At 41.5% G+C, this 18,444-nt stretch overlaps 1 protein-coding gene across 2 annotated transcripts in view; it reads right to left on the bottom strand.

Moving 5' to 3' along the window:
• The window catches only part of LOC139368392 (protein tyrosine phosphatase non-receptor type 9a), a 45,893-nt gene that overhangs the window by 10,919 nt on the left and 16,530 nt on the right, over positions 1-18,444 (bottom strand). For both annotated transcript variants that reach the window (XM_071107201.1, XM_071107210.1), the window contains 4 exons: positions 13,783-13,872; positions 3,004-3,128; positions 709-814; positions 455-565 (listed from right to left, as the gene is read on the bottom strand). In XM_071107201.1, the coding sequence (XP_070963302.1) occupies positions 455-565; positions 709-814; positions 3,004-3,128; positions 13,783-13,872 (432 nt within the window). The remainder of the gene's footprint in view (positions 1-454; positions 566-708; positions 815-3,003; positions 3,129-13,782; positions 13,873-18,444) is intronic.

The raw sequence follows: 18,444 nt of genomic DNA, 5'->3' as shown, positions 1-18,444 counted from the left end.
ATGCAGGGGTGGACAGTGGGTTCACCTTCCATCGTCAGGTTTTATACACTGGAAGGGATCTTAACGATCATCCCCAGGTCCCAGGAGTGTTTATCTTTTCCTTACTAGGAGATGTTCCTAAACTACGGCAGGGAGTGAAAGGGGTTACTGGTGTAATGTCTTGAGACACAGGGGCCATGCGTCACTCTACACTGTGAGACTAAGCCTATGATAGTGCACCATGCCAGAACATCTCAATGATGCTGCATCTGAAAAACCACTGTTTTAAATGGAAACTGATGGCACAGCTTGCATGGTGCTAGCAACACCAGGGTTGTGTGATTCCTGCATTGGCCACATATACTTAGGAAGTAGATTTATAACAGTCACACATTCTTGATAGTTAAAGTTGGACTTGTGCTCGTTTCTGAAGATATGATTCTGCCCATCGTGAGAATAATACCACTGCACTCACCCTCTCCCTGAGTTTCTCCTTAAGCAGCAGGCTCAGCAGGTTGTAGGGCACGCGGAACCAGACAGGGGCACCCACTATCAACACTTTCTTCAGCCTGGCAGGGAACGCCCCCTGGTGGAGAGCAGAGCTGCAATTTTGGAACGGTTTTGCAATCCTGGCCACTTTTTCATAAACATACATTTTCTGTCAACATATTATCCTGGTGAACAGATATTGATACACTACTACAATATGCTGGCTCAGTACTTTCTAACCTTGAGTAAGTTGAGGATCTTCTTGCTCAGGTCCAGCTCAAAGTTGGTGTAGTTAGAGCCCGCCATGTCGTAAATGAACACCAGGCCGTTTCTTTGAGTTTCAAAGCTGGAGGGAAAGAGAGAGTGTGCAAAGCTGTCATCAAGGCAAAGGGTGGCTACTTGAAGAATCTCAAATATATTGGTTTAACACTTTTTGGTTAACACATATGGAATCATGTATTTCATAGTTTTGATGTCTTCACTATTATTCTACAATGTAGAAAATAGTAAAAAAAATAAAAACCCTTGAGTAGGTGTCCAAACTTTTGACTGGTACTGTATGATGGTAATACCTTAATACATTATAAGCATATTTATAATTCCGTGTGCTATGCATAATGTACTATGAATGAATGCCATTGATGCACATAATTAGTGGTGTAAAAAAAATATATATATATATATATATATATATATGCCTGCCAGGTCACACACCAACATGTCTCATTTTTGGTACAATTTGTCAGTTTTTTTTACCCAATGGTCTTGATTATCAATGAAAGGGAATTGATCATGTCATTTAAGCTGGAGTCTCATCCACAAAACTGAACAGATAATACTGGTCCTCCGTAGCTTAGTTGGTAGAACATGGCGCTTGGAACACCATGATAGTGGGTGAGATTCCCAGGACCACCAATGCGTGAAAACATGTCTTTGGATAAAAGTGTCTGCTATATATATTTATATATATATATAAATATATATAAATATATATAAATATAAATATATATAAATATAAATATATATAAATATAAATATATATAAATATATATAAAAATAAATATATATAAAAATAAATATAAATAAATAAATAAATAAATATATATGACATACATATATACACACACACAAAAAAAATAAAGTGAACACTAAAATAACACATCCTAGATCTGAATGAATGAAATATTCTTATTAAATACTTTTTTCTTTACATAGTTGAATGTGCTGACAACAAAATCACAAAAATTATCAATGGAAATCAAATGTATCAACCCATGGAGGTCTGGATTTGGAGTCACACTCAAAATTAAAGTGGAAAACCACACTACAGGCTGATCCAACATTGATGTAATGTCCTTAAAACAAGTCAAAATGAGGCTCAGTAGTGTGTGTGGCCTCCACGTGCCTGTATGACCCCCCTACAACGCCTGGGCATGCTCCTGATGAGGTGGCGGATGGTCTCCTGAGGGATCTCCTCCCAGACCTGGACTAAAGCATCCGCCAACTCCTGGACAGTCTGGTGAAACGTCTTGCTCCATCCACCAACGCCACATCTTGTCCCAGATGTGCTCAATTGGATTCAGGTCTGGGGAACGGGCGGGCCAGTCCATAGCATCAATATATTCCTCTTGCAGGAACTGCTGACACACTCCAGCCACATGAGGTCTAGCATTGTCTTGCATTATGAGGAACCCAGGAGGAACCCAGGGCCAACCGCACCAGCATATGGTCTCACAAGGGGTCTGAGGATCTCATCTCGGTACCTAATGGCAGTCAGGCTACTTCTGGCGAGCACAGAGGGCTGTGCGGCCCCCCAAAGAAATGCCACCCCACACCATGACTGACCCACTGCCAAACCGGTCATGCTGGAGGATGTTGCAGGCAGCAGAACATTCTCCACGGCGTCGCCAGACTCTGTCACGTGCTCAGTGTGAACCTGCTTTCATCTGTGAAGAGCACAGGTCGTCATTTTGCAGGGCTCTGGCAGTGCTCCTCTTGCTCCTCCTTGCACAAAGGCCGAGGTAGCGGTCCTGCTGCTGGGTTGTTGCCCTCCTACGGCCTCCTCCACGTCTCCTGATGTACTGGCCTGTCTCCTGGTAGCGCCTCCATGCTCTGGACACGACACTGACACACAGTAAACCTTCTTGCTACAGCTCGCATTGATGTGCCATCCTGGATGAGCTGCACTACCTGAGCCACTTGTGGGTTGTAGACTCAGTCTCATGCTACCACTAGAGTGAAAGCACCGCCAGCATTCAAAAGTGACCAAAACATCAGCCAGGAAGCATAGGAACTGAGAAGTGGTCTGTGGTCCCCACCTGCAGAACCACTCCTTTATTGGGGGTGTCTTGCAAAATGCCTATAATTTCCACCTGTTGTCTATTCCATTTGCACAACAGCATGTGAAAATTGTCAGTGTTGCTTCCTAAGTGGACAGTTTGATTTCACAGAAGTGTGATTGACTTGAGTTACATTGTGTTGTTTAAGTGTTCCCTTTATTTTTTTGAGCAGTGTATATAAAATCTCTGTTCTCACCTCTCCACAGCCTGGTCCAGGAGGTAGAAAAGAGCTTGCAGGACAACATGGTTGCCTGTCTTGTTGGGGTGGTGGAGTTTGGCCGTGTACAAGGCTATGGAGGCACCTGATGGGTCTCGCACACTCTGGTAGAACAGAACAGACAGGGGTCAAAGTAAGGAGCGATTAGGGTGTGCATCTTAGCTGCACTGCGGGGCACAGATGCCAACATCCTAATATTCAAATAAGATTCTATACAGTACCTTAGTTGAGCAAAGGAAGATAATAAGCAGCACATCACAAACCAGAAGTCTTTTAAAACCGTGTTAAAAAGTGACCGCAAATGTAATTTAGTATTAACGTCAATTTTTTTCTGTTGATCTAAACACACAGGGAATTGTAAGTGGTATTCTGACAGAGGTGCATAAAGTTGACAGTAGAAGTACATACAGGACTAGTTGCACACTGGATCCAACATGCAATCAAATACATGGGGCAGAGCAGCAGCGTGCAGGTCCAAGTATCTAAGATGGGGTCTGGGTTCAGGTTGACCACAAGGTGGCAGAGTAGACATGACCATGAGAAGCAATGAGAGCTTTGGCCACGTGGAAGCACCTGGGTTCACAGTCAGATTTAAAATGGGCGCCGCCTCATCTCTGAAGGAGTGACTTGTATGAAACAACCAGTATGAAATGGGACATTGCACTTAACCGGAAACAATTGTTAAAACAAGGGTCCCATTCATTTAAAACAAGTTACCAGGTTACTGGAGTATCAATGAAAATACATTGTTCTTGCACTTTGCGCAACTGTGTGACCTATTCAAAATGACAGAATTTTAACTGAAGTCTAGTCTGAACCGCAACAGTGAAGAGCATACATTGCCACAATTTACACTCACCCCAACATCCAAAAAGCAGATTGAGTGACTATTTTGACAAATTTATTTACCCCTTTATCAGGGCCCACATTCATAAAGTGTCTTCGAGTGAGAGTGCTGAATAAGATGTTTGACATTTTAGATTAGAATGAATAAGATTATGGGGAAGACATGATCCTAGATCAGCACTCCTCCTAGGCGCATAATGAATACAGGCCACGGACATTCCTGTTATTTGAGGGCAAAATAGTCTTACGACTAAAAATACCTGACAGGATACAGACAGAGGGCCAGTGCTGAAGTGGTGGAAGTGTTCTTTCTGTGAGGAAGGAGGTGGTCTCAAATTGATGCAGCAGACTGGCAGTGGCGTGACAATGGGAAGGGAGGGGGAAGAGAAGAGGGATCGGTGACAATCAGCTGTCATAGCTCTAGCCCTGCTGACTGACTCAGATTTCCAGGCAAGGAGGGCAGGGAGAGAGGGAGGGACCCTTCACTACCACACTTGATCCCAGTCCAAGACAAACTACATGGAACGACCCTGACTTCTCTATTTGAACTATTGAGTTATGAACCCATTGCAACAGTCTTCTAAGGACTACCAACATGATATCTTACACCCCCCCCCCCCCAACATTCTTGCTTAAACTCTACGCAGCTCACCATTAACATTCACAATTCTGAATTACTATAAAATACCATTTTGAATTCAACATCCAATTTATATTACTAGTAGTACTACTACTACTACTAGCAGCCTTTTACACTCATACCCGTATATGGGTTGAAAATGTCAAATTTGCACACTGATAAGTGCCTAAATTGAAACCAGTGGCTGTACAGTAACATGATCTCAGGGACTCTGTCACAGCTCTGTAAGGATTTTGACAGCTGTTCTGACTTAGACCACCACACGCGACTAGAAGTTTCCCCCATCCTCCCACTAATTTGGCAGCTTTTGCACATTTTTTCATTGCTTGAGTGAGGGAAATGCTGTAACTTACAAGGACTACGTGTTTTGAAAGATGAGACGTTGATGATTATAATACCACATTGATGTCATACAAGCAAGCCAAACACCCATGAGTCCAAATGTGCACCTCACATTTCCATGTCATAAAACTATTGTAATATACACTGAGTGTAAATTACATTAAGGACACCAGCTGACCAGGTGAAAGCTATGATCCCTTATTGAAGTAACTTGTTAAAACCTTCTGGCTCTGGCTTAGAATACATGGATAACTACAAATACCTAGGTGTCTGGCAAGACTGTAAACTCTCCTTTCAGACTCACATTAAGCATCTCCAATCAAATTAAATCTAGAATCCGCTTCCTATTTTGCAACAAAGCTTCCTTCACTCATGCTGCCAAACATAACCTTGTAAAACTGACCATCCTACCGATCCTTGACTTTGGCGATGTCATCTATAAAATAGCCTCCAACACAAACTGGATGTAGTCTATCACAGTGCCATCTGTTTTGCCACCAAAGCCCCATACACTACTCACCACTGCGACCTATACGCTCTCGTTGGCTGGCCCTCGCTTCATACTCGTCGCCAAATCCACTGGCTACAGGTTAAGTCTCTGCTAGGTAAAGCCCCACCCTATCTCAGCTCGCTGGTCACCATAGCAGCACCCACTCGTAGCATGCGCTCCAGCAGGTATATCTCACTGGTCACCCCCAAAGCCAATTCCTCCTTTGGTCGCCTTTCCTTCCAGTTCTAGAGAAGCTAGAGATTCCCATCTCCCTCACTAGCTTTAATAACCAGCTGTCAGAGCAGATCACAGATCACTGCACCTGTATACAGCCCAGCTATCTACCTCATCCCCATATGGTATTTATTCATTTATTTTGCACCACAGTATCTCTACATGCACAGCCATCTTTTGCACATTACCATTCCAGTGTTTAATTGCCATATTGTAATTACTTTGCCACCATGGCCTATTGATTGCCGTAACTCCCTTATTTGACCTAATTTGCAATTACTGTATTATTGACTATGTTTTTTTCATTCCATGTGTAACTCTGTGTTGTTGTATGTGTCGAACTGCTATGCTTTATCCTGGCCAGGTCGCAGTTACAAATGAGAACTTGTTCAACTAGCTTACCTAGTTAAATAAAGGTTAAATAATGTTTTGTTGAAGAAATCCACTTCAAATCAGTGTAGATGAATAGGGGATACAGGTTAAAGGATTTTTAAGTGAATGGGCAAGACAATATTTAAGCGCCTTTGAACAGAGTATGGTAGTAGGTGCCAGGTGCACTGTTGTGTCAAGAACTGCAATGCTGCTGGGTTAACAAAGAAACAAGTCCGACTATATGCTTCAATTTAGAGTTATTTATGCAACTTTAGTTGCGATACAAACGTTCAGCTATACGTTTAGATTTTTAATACATTTTACGGCTGCATGATGCGACTAATGATAATTAGAAAAAAAAAAAAAGCATGAAAGGCACAAGCTCCGATTTGTTTGTTTTGTGCAGGCTGCATACACTTCAGTCTCTCCTTCACAATTTGACAAGCACTTAATATTCTAACCAGGCCTTATATTTCCCGGTGGCATCCTCCTTGCGTGGCTGTAAAGCCCCCTAAACAAATCCATCACTTTTGCAACCCAAAGTGTATTGTGCTCTTGGGCTGAATATAATCATTAGAATTCCCTTCTCCCGGCTACCATACGCCGAAGCACCTCTCACTCAAAAAGGCTCTCTCAGATATCTCAATTAAGTGATGGGGTCCTTCTCACAGGCATCTCAGCGAAGTAGTATACTACAAGTGAAGACCGACATGTCGGGGACGCAACTGCACAAATCCCTCATCGAATTTGGAGGCGCATATTTAAGATGATAGAACTGTCCACGTGTTGCCTACTTTGTCTGGCAACAAAATGAGTAGGCCTAACAAACACCTACATCAACCTACTATCCCCATAGTTCTAAAGTTAAACCTAGTCTATTGGTCAACCTCTCCTTCTGTGCTATAAATAAATATTCCAAACATACTCTGGGACATTTGTGGGATGTGAGATCCCAAATTAATACAAAAAACTGTTTAAGAGCAAATGAGGCTGACAACAGAGCAGAACCATTTAGCTTAAAAAAAATGTTGATAAATTATTAGGCTAATTCTTCACATAAGTGCAGCAATGCACACACTGCAGTAGGCTAGGGAGAAAACTTCTCAAAAGTGACTGAAAATGGAATAAAGAATGTAACGCTTTATTTTAAATGTGCAATTATGGTGAAAATTCTTAACCAAACTTGAAACTCACATGCCCCCTATGTATGCCACTTAGGCTCTACAATGGTTGTAAAGCGGATTAAACGTAAAGTTATTTGGCCATTTTAGTTGTGATACAAAAACAAAGGCCTATGGGCTAGGCTACATGAGGTGAGCGACTATGCTTTTTTAAATAGTCACAGAAAAAGGCATGCACTGTTTCTTGCCTTACTGCACATGCTGGGCATCATTCACAAGTGAAAATATAGTTGAAATGGTAAGTTTATATACACTCAGGTTGGAGTCATTAAAAAAAACTTGTTTTTCAACCACCACAAATTTCTTGTTAACAAACTATAGTTTTGGCAGGTCGGTTAGGACATATACTTTGTGCATGACAAGTAATTTTTCCAATAATTGTTTACAGACAGATTATTTTACTGTATCACAATTCCAGTCGGTCAGAAGTTCACATACACTAAGTTGACTGTGCCTTTAAACAGCTTGCAAAATTCCAGAAAATGCCATGGCTTTGACATACTTTGAGTTGATTGGAGGTGTACCTGTGGTTGTATTTCAAGGCCTACCTTCAAACTCAGTACCTCTTTTCTTGACATCATGGGAAAATAAAAATAAATCAGCCAAGACCTCAGAAAAAAAGATGTAGACATCCACAAGTCTGGTTCATCCTTGGGAGCAATTTCCAAACACCTGAAGGTACCATGTTCATCTGTAGAAACAATAGTACGCAAGTATAAATACCATAGGACCAAGCAGCCGACATACTGCTCAGGAAGGAGACGCGTTCTGTCTCCTAGAGATGAGCGTACTTTGGTGCAAAAAGGGAAAATCAATCCCAGAACAGCAAAGGACCTTGTGAAGATGCTGGAGGAAACGGGTACCATAGTATCTATATCCACAGTAAAACTAGTTATATATCGACAGAACCTGGAAAGGCCGCTCAGCAAGGCAGAAGCCACTGCTCCAAAACCGCCATAAAAAAAGTCCGACTACGATATGCAGCTGCATATGGGGACAAATATCTTACTTTTTGGAGAAATGTCCTTTGGTGTGATGAAACAAAATTAGAATTGTTTGGTCATAATGACCATCGTTATGTTTGGAGGAAAAAGGGGGACGCTTGCAAGCCGAAGAACACCATCCCAACCGTGAAGCACGGGTGTGGCAGCATCATGTTGTGGGGGTGCTTTGCTGCAGGAGGCACTTATCACTTCACAAAATAGATGGCATCATGAGGCAGGAAATTAAGGGGGATATATTGAAGCAACATCTGAAGACATCAGTCAGGAAGTTAAAGCTGGATTGCAAATGGGTCTTCCAAAATGGACAATGACCCCAAACATACAGTGCCTTGCGAAAGTATTCGGCCCCCTTGAACTTTGCGACCTTTTGCCACATTTCAGGCTTCAAACATAAAGATATAAAACTGTATTTTTTTGTAAAGAATCAACAACAAGTGGGACACAATCATGAAGTGGAACGACATTTATTGGATATTTCAAACTTTTTTAACAACTCAAAAACTGAAAAATTGGGCGTGCAAAATTATTCAGCCCCTTTACTTTCAGTGCAGCAAACTCTCTCCAGAAGTTCAGTGAGGATCTCTGAATGATCCAATGTTGACCTAAATGACTAATGATGATAAATACAATCCACCTGTGTGTAATCAAGTCTCCGTATAAATGCACCTGCACTGTGATAGTCTCAGAGGTCCGTTAAAAGCGCAGAGAGCATCATGAAGAACAAGGAACACACCAGGCAGGTCCGAGATACTGTTGTGAAGAAGTTTAAAGCCGGATTTGGATACAAAAATATTTCCCAAGCTTTAAACATCCCAAGGAGCACTGTGCAAGCGATAATATTGAAATGGAAGGAGTATCAGACCACTGCAAATCTACCAAGACCTGGCCGTCCCTCTAAACTTTCAGCTCATACAAGGAGAAGACTGATCAGAGATGCAGCCAAGAGGCCCATGATCACTCTGGATGAACTGCAGAGATCTACAGCTGAGGTGGGAGACTCTGTCCATAGGACAACAATCAGTCGTATATTGCACAAATCTGGCCTTTATGGAAGAGTGGCAAGAAGAAAGCCATTTCTTAAAGATATCCATAAAAAGTGTTGTTTAAAGTTTGCCACAAGCCACCTGGGAGACACACCAAACATGTGGAAGAAGGTGCTCTGGTCAGATGAAACCAAAATTGAACTTTTTGGCAATAATGCAAAACGTTATGTTTGGCGTAAAAGCAACACAGCTCATCACCCTGAACACACCATCCCCACTGTCAAACATGGTGGTGGCAGCATCATGGTTTGGGCCTGCTTTTCTTCAGCAGGGACAGGGAAGATGGTTAAAATTGATGGGAAGATGGATGGAGCCAAATACAGGACCATTCTGTAAGAAAACCTGATGGAGTCTGCAAAAGACCTGAGACTGGGACGGAGATTTGTCTTCCAACAAGACAATGATCCAAAACATAAAGCAACATCTACAATGGAATGGTTCAAAAATAAACATATCCAGGTGTTAGAATGGCCAAGTCAAAGTCCAGACCTGAATCCAATCGAGAATCCGTGGAAAGAACTGAAAACTGCTGTTCACAAATGCTCTCCATCCAACCTCACTGAGCTCGAGCTGTTTTGCAAGGAGGAATGGGAAAAAATTTCAGTCTCTCGATGTGCAAAACTGATAGACATACCCCAAGCGACTTACAGCTGTAATCGCAGCAAAAGGTGGCGCTACAAAGTATTAACTTAAGGGGGCTGAATAATTTTGCACACCCAATTTTTCAGTTCTTGATTTGTTAAAAAAGTTTGAAATATCTAATAAATGTCGTTCCACTTCATGATTGTGTCCCACTTGTTGTTGATTCTTCACAAAAAAATACAGTTTTATATCTTTATGTTTGAAGCCTGAAATGTGGCAAAAGGTCGCAAAGTTCAAGGGGGCCGAATACTTTCGCAAGGCACTGTACTTCCAAAGTTCTGGCAAAATGGCTTAAGGACAACAAATTCAAGGTATTGAAGTGGCCATCACAAAGCACCGACCTCAATCCTATAGAAAATTTGTGGGCAGAACTGAAAAAGCGTGTGCGAGCAAGGAGGCCTACAAACCTGACTCAGTTACACCAGCTCTGTCACGAGGAATGGGCCAACATTCACACAACTTATTGTGGGAAGCTTGTGGAAGGCTACCCAAAATGTTTGACCCAAGTTACACAATTAGTATTTGGTAGGATTGCCTTTAAATTGTTTATGTAAACTTCTGACCCACTGGGAATGTGATGAAAGAAATAAAAGCTGAAATAAAATCATTATACTATTATTCTGACATTTCACATTCTTAAAAATAAAGTGTCCTAAGCCCGGGAATTTTTACTAGGATTAAACGTCAGGAATTGTGAAAAACTGAGTTTAAATGCACTTGGCTAAGGTGTATGTAAACTTCAACTGTACATAAGTTCAAGAGTAAAAATGTGCTTAACAATACACATACGTTGCATGGACTAATAGTAATAGTGTTTAAAAGTGTTTTTTTTATGACTACCTCATAACATAACACACTTTGCTTACCAAGACGACATTGAAAGTTCCTGAGTTACCCAATTACAGTTGACTTAAAAATCATCTTAAATCTATGGCAAGACTTGAAAATGTCTGTCTAGCAATGATCAACAACCAAATTGACAAAGCTTAAAGAATGTTAAAATATTGTACAATTCAGGTATGTAAAGCTATTAGACTCACAGCTGTAATTGATTCTAACATGTATTGTCTCAGGGGGTTGAATTCTTATCTAATCAAGATACTTTTGGTCATGTAGTGTATGTGGACACCTGCTCCTCAAACATCTCATTCCATAAATCATGGGCATTAATATGGTCCCTACTTTGCTTCTATAACAGCCTCCACGCTTCTGGGAAGGCTTACCACTAGATGTTGGAACATTGAAGCTGAGACTTGCTTCCATTCAGCCACAAGAGCATTAGGGAGGTTGGGCATTGATTTTTGGCGATTAGGCCTGGCTTGCAGTCGGCATTCCAATTCATCCCAAAGGTGTAAGTTAGGGTTGAGGTCAGTCAATATTTTATACACCGATCGACAAACCATTTCTGTATGGACCCCACTTTGTGCACGGGAGCATTGTCATGCTGAAACAGGAAAGGGCCTTCCCCAAATTGTTGCCAAAGTTGGAAGCACAGTATCATCTAGCACGTCATTGTATGCTGTAGCGTTAATTTCCCTTCACTGGAACAAGGGGACTAGCCCGAACCATATCACAGCCCTAGACCATTATTGCTCCTCCACCAAACTTTACATTTGGCACTAAGCAGTCGGGCAGGTAGCTTTCTCCTGACATCTACCAAACCCAGATTAGTCCATCAGACTGGACTGCCAGATGGTGAAGCGTGATTCATCACTCCAGAGAATGTGTTTCCACTGCTCCAGACTCCAATGGTGGAGAACGTTACACCACTCCAGTTGACGCTTGGCATAGTGATCTTAGGCTTGTGTGCGGCTGCTCGGCCATGGAAACCCATTTCATGAAGCTCCCGACAAACAGTTATTGTGCTGACGTTGCTTCCAGGGGCAGTTTGAAACTTGGTAGTGAGTGTTGCAACCGAGGACAGACTATTTTTATACGCTACAGCACTCGGCGGTCTTGTTCTGTGAGCTTGTGTGGCCTACCACTTCTCGGCTGAGCCGTTGTTGCTCCTATACGTTTCCACTTCACAATAACAGCACTCAGTTAACCAGTGCAACAATTTGACGAACTGACTTGTTGGAATGGTGGCATCCTATGATGGTGCCACTTTGAAAGTCACGGAGCGCTTCAGTAAGGCCAAGCTACTGCAAATGTTCGTCTATGGAGATTGCATGGCTGTGTGTTCAAATTGTATACACCTGTCAGCAACAGGTGTGGCTGAAGTCAACCAAATCCACTAATTTGAAGGGATGTCCATATACTTTTGTATATATAGTGTATATTAGTGTTACACAAATCGAAAAAACAACATTTAATCCCCCTTTGTAACACCAAAATGTGGAGAAAGTGAAGGGGTGTAAATCATTTCTGAAGTCACTCCAGGATAAAGTGACCAGACGACAGGATAGACAGTAAACAGTAGCAACAGCATATGTGATGAGTCTGTCAATGCAGATAGTTAAATAGCTAACCAATAGCTACTATTTAGTAGTCTTATGGCTTGTGGGTAGAAGCTTTTCAGGAAACAAAAAAACCTTAGTTGAAGACTGAGTCATAAAAGTGCATTGAAATTACTTAGGAACTGTACACACTGGAGGTGTGTGGCCAGTTAGTTATACCTCGCACTCAAACCCTTTTTTTTGTCTTGTTGCACCTACCCCAAATGTTCCAAGCATATTACCATACTACTGAATGTATCCAGAGTAATTTTAACAAATGCAGCAAAAATGTAAAATGCACATTAAATCAACAGTGTACCTTTAGTCTAAGAATTTCCCATAATCTCTAAACGGTTCCCTTTTAATTGCTACCATGGTTATGCATATGCCGCCCCCCCCCCCCCAAGCTCATACAGCTCCAGAAATCTCAAAGCTGTAAAATAAAAATAAAGTTCAAGAGCATTTCCTCTGCAGGTCTCCCCATCCTGACGAGAGCTTCCTCCTAATGGGGAGTGAGTGACAGGAAGGGAAACAACATCTACTAGCTGCTCCATAGACAGAGGATATCCAATTTAATGTCTAGTCCTGGAGTTGTTATAGTGTTCATCTTTTTCAGCATCTGGGCTATGTTCAGTAGGCACGATGCAGGAGAAAACGCACAGGGTTGCCAAAGCTGGCATACACTCTTGGCACACACAATTGGTTAACAGGGATGTGTGCTTATTCCTCTCCTGTACTCCCTGTTCACCCACGACTGTGTGGCCACGCACAACTCCATCAATGGGCCTGCAGTGGAACGCGTTGAGAGCTTCAAGTTCCTCGGTGTCCAAATCACTAAGCACTTAATGCACACACAGTCGTGAAGAAGCCGCGACAGCGCCTCTTCCCACCCAGGAGGTTGAAAAGGCTTGGCATGGGCTCTCAAAATCCTCAAAAAGTTGTACAGCTGTACCATTGAGAGCACCTTGACTGGCTGCATCACTACTTGGTATGACAATAGCACTGTCCTCGATCGCATGGCGCTACAGTGTGGTGCGGACAGTTAGGCGGTGTAAAAGGAAGGCCTGGAAAATCATAAAAAAAAATGTTTTTAAAGACTCCAACCACCCAAGCCACAGAAGTCAAGTCGGACACAAACAAGCACCTGAACAGCTTTGATCCCCATGCCATAAGACCACTAAATAGCGAACAAAATATCGGAGTTGACCTTTATATTTTCTTATTTTTCCATGCACACTCACAGGGCCCAACACACAGCTGCCACTCTGTTATTAATAATATATCCTGATGCCTAGTCACCTTACCCCTATCAATCCAGTATCCCTGCACATTGTAAATATGGTACTGGAACTGACCCTGTATGTAGTATGCTTAATTTGTGTTCTTATTTTTTAGATCTTGTGTGTTTGTTCTACCTTGTCATTTTTAGTATTAAATTATTGATTACTGCATTTTTGGGGTTAGAGCTTGTAAGAAAGGCATTTAACTGTACATGTGACATTAAAACTTGAAACTATTAGACTCACCAGCACAGTGAACTTTCCACTGAGCAGTTCTGAGCGCAGAGGTTCCTCCTGGGGCTGTAGTTTGACAATGCCCTCTTTCAGACGGGTCTCCTAGAAACATGAGAAAGAGTTAAAAAGGGAACATCAGGCCTGTGAGGCCTACAGTACAACATCCATCCACTACACAGGTGTTCGGGTTGCAATGTGTGCATGCTTTTTGTTCCAGTCCAGCACTAAACACACTTGATTCAAATCCACCTACATCTTCAATGTAGGCCGCTACTATTAGTCCAATCAGGTGTGTTTGTGCCGAGCCAGAGCAAAAGTCTGCTTCTGTTCCAGCCCAGCACAACGAATTCAAATGATAAGCTAATCAGTCTTCAATTAAGACCTTGATTTGTTGAATTGGGTGTGTTGGTGCTAGGCAGGAGCAAAAGACTGGAGGATGCAAACAGAACTCCATTCCTCATCCCAGACAGTGTCTCAGAACTCTTCAGTGACTGGCCTTTCCTTAATCTGTACTGATCAAAGGCTGGACGGATGAAGGCAATGATATGGATAACGCCTACCAGCGAGTGTGCTTTCACTCGTCATGTGATTACAAGGAAGTTTAGATGAAAGGAAAGAGAAAGGAAAATAAACCATTTGACAGATGAGCTTCAGGATGTGTTGCTTCAGTGCTAGGATGTGTCATATTACAGAGATACCGTGATATAGAAGCAGATAAGCTATAAATACCTGTGGGAAGCTGTGAATGAAACCTTGTAGGCTACACTACAATAACAGTTCCAAAGAACTACCTGCCCAAGTGACTAGAGCGCCTTTACCTTGTCTCCCGTTTTGCTCCACGCGGATCAAGAGGCTTCAATGGACTACCGTGGAAAACAATTGGATACCCATGGACAAAGGACTATGACGTATTACATAACATGCTTACAGTTATAGGAGGAGTCACCATAGAATTAATATGTGGGACAATATACTAGTGGCCCTACGGGGCAAAGTAGCATTCGATATTTAGTGAGAGTGCACACAAAGCACACTACCAGTGAGTACAAATGGGAGAAATGTATTTTCTTCAAATTGTTGTGGCCACCTTTTTGTCCAGTTTAATTAACAAAAATTAGAGCCTTGAATTTGTCCTCTGGTGTGACATAATGCTAATATAAAAAGGCTTAATGATTCTCAAATTGACAAGAAAATGTTTTGATTTCTTGGAAATTCCACATTACTGATTGGATTTTTTTTAAAACAATAATTGAATTGTATAATGACAGTAACCAAGTGTCTCCCCATTACATTTAGAGTAAAATTCACAGTAATTTCAACCTTTAGTTTACTTGTATATTATGATGTTTCCTGCAGCGATTATTTTACTTTTACTGTTGAAAAGCAATATTCCAAGTACAAATACAGTAAAGTTCACACACTCAAGGGTAAAAAAAATATGTTTTGTGCAAAATACTGTTTTTTTTAGACAACTGCAAACTTCAAGGAGTAGGGCATTCAAGGAGTGGTTTCAATGGAAAATTAGTGAAGTCATCAGCCCCCCCTTGCTTGAGGAACAATAGAGGTGCAATAGACTAGCCAGAACCGCTTCAAAGCACCTTGGCTTAGATTCTACAAGTATCTGGAACTCTCAGAGGAATGTGAAACCAATCCTCCACAAGAAATACCATAATTTGGTGTTTTGTTGATGGAAAACTCTGTTAAAAGGCACCTCTCCAGTGTTCAATTGGGTTGAGATCTGGCGACAGACTGCCATGGCATATGATTTACATTGTTTTCATGCTCATCAAACCATTGAATGACCACTCGTGCCCTGTGGATGAGGGCATTGTCATAGACATGGCCTGCCCAGCATTTTTAGACATGACCCTAAGCATGATGGGATGTTAATTGGGGCGGCAGGTATCCTAGTGGTTAGAGTGTTGGACTTGTAACCGAAAAGGTTGCAAGATCAAATCCCTGAGTTGACAAGGTAAAAATCTGTCGTTCTGCCCCTGAACAAGGCAGTTAACCCACTGTTCCTAGGCCGTCATTGAAAATTTGAATTTGTTCTTAACTGACTTGTCTAGTTAAATAAAAGGTAGAACCACACCTGTGTGGAACCACCGACTTTCAATATACTTTGTTTCCCTCATTTACGCAAGTGTTTCCATTATTTGGCAGGTACCTGTAGGTCACCATTTGAACCAAATGAAGTTATATTTGCCTTTATGGACCACAAAAAAAAGACAAAAAGGAGTGTCACATCAACAAGCCAAATACAGCTCAACCTCAAACACTTTCATTCAAGCAGAGGTAAAACATGGGCATTTCAAACACCTTTCACACAAACTTATTCATACGAGGCAAGATTATTCAGTCCTTAATTATTATTATTATTTTTTTTTTAATCAACCACTACTAAAAAAAACCTCTGATTAAGTGACTTAATGCAAGCAGCAAAATCTAGCCACATCCTGCTGCTATTCAGGAAATTAGAGGGAGAACAAGACATTTGGGAACTTTCCATTTTCTGTGGTGGATTGGAATGGACAAGTCCCATTTTGTGTTCAACAGTTAGAGCCATTTGTCCACAAAAGTGACGAAACACAGCCCCGTCCAAATGGAGGATTAATTAAAGGTCAACTGCCCTTTAGAACCAACTTCTCTGGTTTTAACCTATATGGCATCGATATGTGTCAAACAAATTAGTGTCCAAAATTTACTACAAACTGTAAATAGGATCATTTTTGGTCATTAAGTCAGGTCTCATCGAAAACTGAGTTGAGAGTTTGTCACGATTTACTGGAGAGATGGGTATGGATTACTTACATGCCCACTTTTGCCAAATTTCTAAGTGCTCTGGAGCAGGTTTCTGTCAAGGATCTCTGTACTTTGCTCCGTTCATCCTTCCCTCAATCCTGACTAGTTTCCTAGTCCTCCCTAACCAAAGCCCTTCTACCCCGATTGCTTAGTTTGGCTGGGCAGACAGCTCTAGGAAGAGTATTGGTGGTTCCAAACGTCTTCCATTTAAGAATGGAGGCCACTGTTCTTGGGGACCGTCAATGCTGCAGACATTTTATGATACTCTTCTCCAGATCTGTGCCTCGACACAATCCTGTCTATGCGCTCCACGGACAATTCCATCGACCTCGTGGCTTGGTTTTTGCTCTGATATGCATGGTCAACTGTGTGACCTCAGACAGGTGTGTGCCTTTCCAAAATCATGTCCAATCAATTGAATCTACTACAGGTGGAATCCAAATCAAGTTGTAGAAATATCTCATGGATATTTTTATTAATTTTTTAAAACCCGTTTTCGCTTTGTCATTATGGGATATTGTGTGTAGATTGCTGAGGATTTTCTTTTTATTTAAATCAATTTTAGAATAAGGCTCTAACAAAATGTTGAAAAAGGTCATGGGATCCGAGTACTTTCCGAAGGCACTGTATAGCTTTACTACTAGGGATGCGCAAAATATCGGTACGCATACTTTGAGTGCACTGTATATGCAAATTAGCCCATTACGCCACCTATACAAAATAGGCCTAGGACTATACATCCTTTAAGCAGGGTTCATACAGACATTGGCAAGTCAAATTCAAGGACTTTCTCAAGCACTTAATTGAAGGACTTCAGTGTTATACAACTGTATAATTTTTATAAAATGGTACATATAGGGCCTAATATACAGCAGAATCCCCCTCCCCCAAAAAAGCATGTAGCGTAAAAAAGAAAAAAAGTAGGCCATTACCACTAAGCATTTATATTCAAATTATGATTACATTCTAAAGTACTGTATGTGAGAATAATGTGGACATTGTCTGACTAAAATAGATGGGATGCAAGGAGATTTCTCTGTAGCCTATGTGGCCGACGCAGGCACACAAAGCTATGAATAGCTGAAGCATTAATCTCACCATGTGTCACACCATCGCTGTTTTTATAAAGAGAATGTGACAAAAACCAGGCCCCCCCCCCCCCTTTTTTTTTTATGAAAGACTTTGTTTGGAAACCCAAGTTGAAGCCAACATTTACCACAACACCCTTCAACTGAAGTGGCAGGAAACAAAACGAGTGGACACTTCACTCAAAAACATTTTTTTTAAATGAAATCACAGATAATTGTAGGAGAGCAGGACAACTTATAAATTGGCTCCAACAATAACCCGGACTTTTCAAACACCACACTGAGGAGATGTCTGATTGTCAAGGTAGGCAGCCTACTCCAAATTCAAGTAGGCTAATTCAAGCCCCTTGTATTGTTTAAAATTCAGGTCTAACATGGAGTGTTTTCATTTTTTATTCATTAGCAGATCATATTGTGAATAAGCCCATTATTAATTTTAAGTTGATAAAATTAATAGAAATAGCATTGGTCGTTGCGCAATAGTCTATCCTACACATTTGCGCACAGTAGACTGTGTCCAATCCGAGGCACAAAACCCATGAACCCATTACCTTGGGTGCTGTGTGCTCTTCAAACATTTATTTGCACATTGTTATATTACTGGGGCGGCAAATAGCCTAGTGGTTAGAGCGTTGGTTCAGTAACTGAAAAGTTGCTAGATCGAATCGAGCTGACAAGGTAAAAATATGTCGTTCTGCCCCTGAACAAGGCAGTTAACCCACTGTTCCTAGGCAGTCATTGTAAATGAGAATTTATTCTTAACTGAACACTGCTTCTACAGTAT

Source organism: Oncorhynchus clarkii, chromosome 2 (assembly GCF_045791955.1).
Source record: "Oncorhynchus clarkii lewisi isolate Uvic-CL-2024 chromosome 2, UVic_Ocla_1.0, whole genome shotgun sequence".
NCBI lineage: Eukaryota > Metazoa > Chordata > Actinopteri > Salmoniformes > Salmonidae > Oncorhynchus > Oncorhynchus clarkii.
The sequence above is the reverse complement of the archived record's forward strand: the minus strand, read 5'-3'. Positions and strand labels throughout refer to the sequence as shown.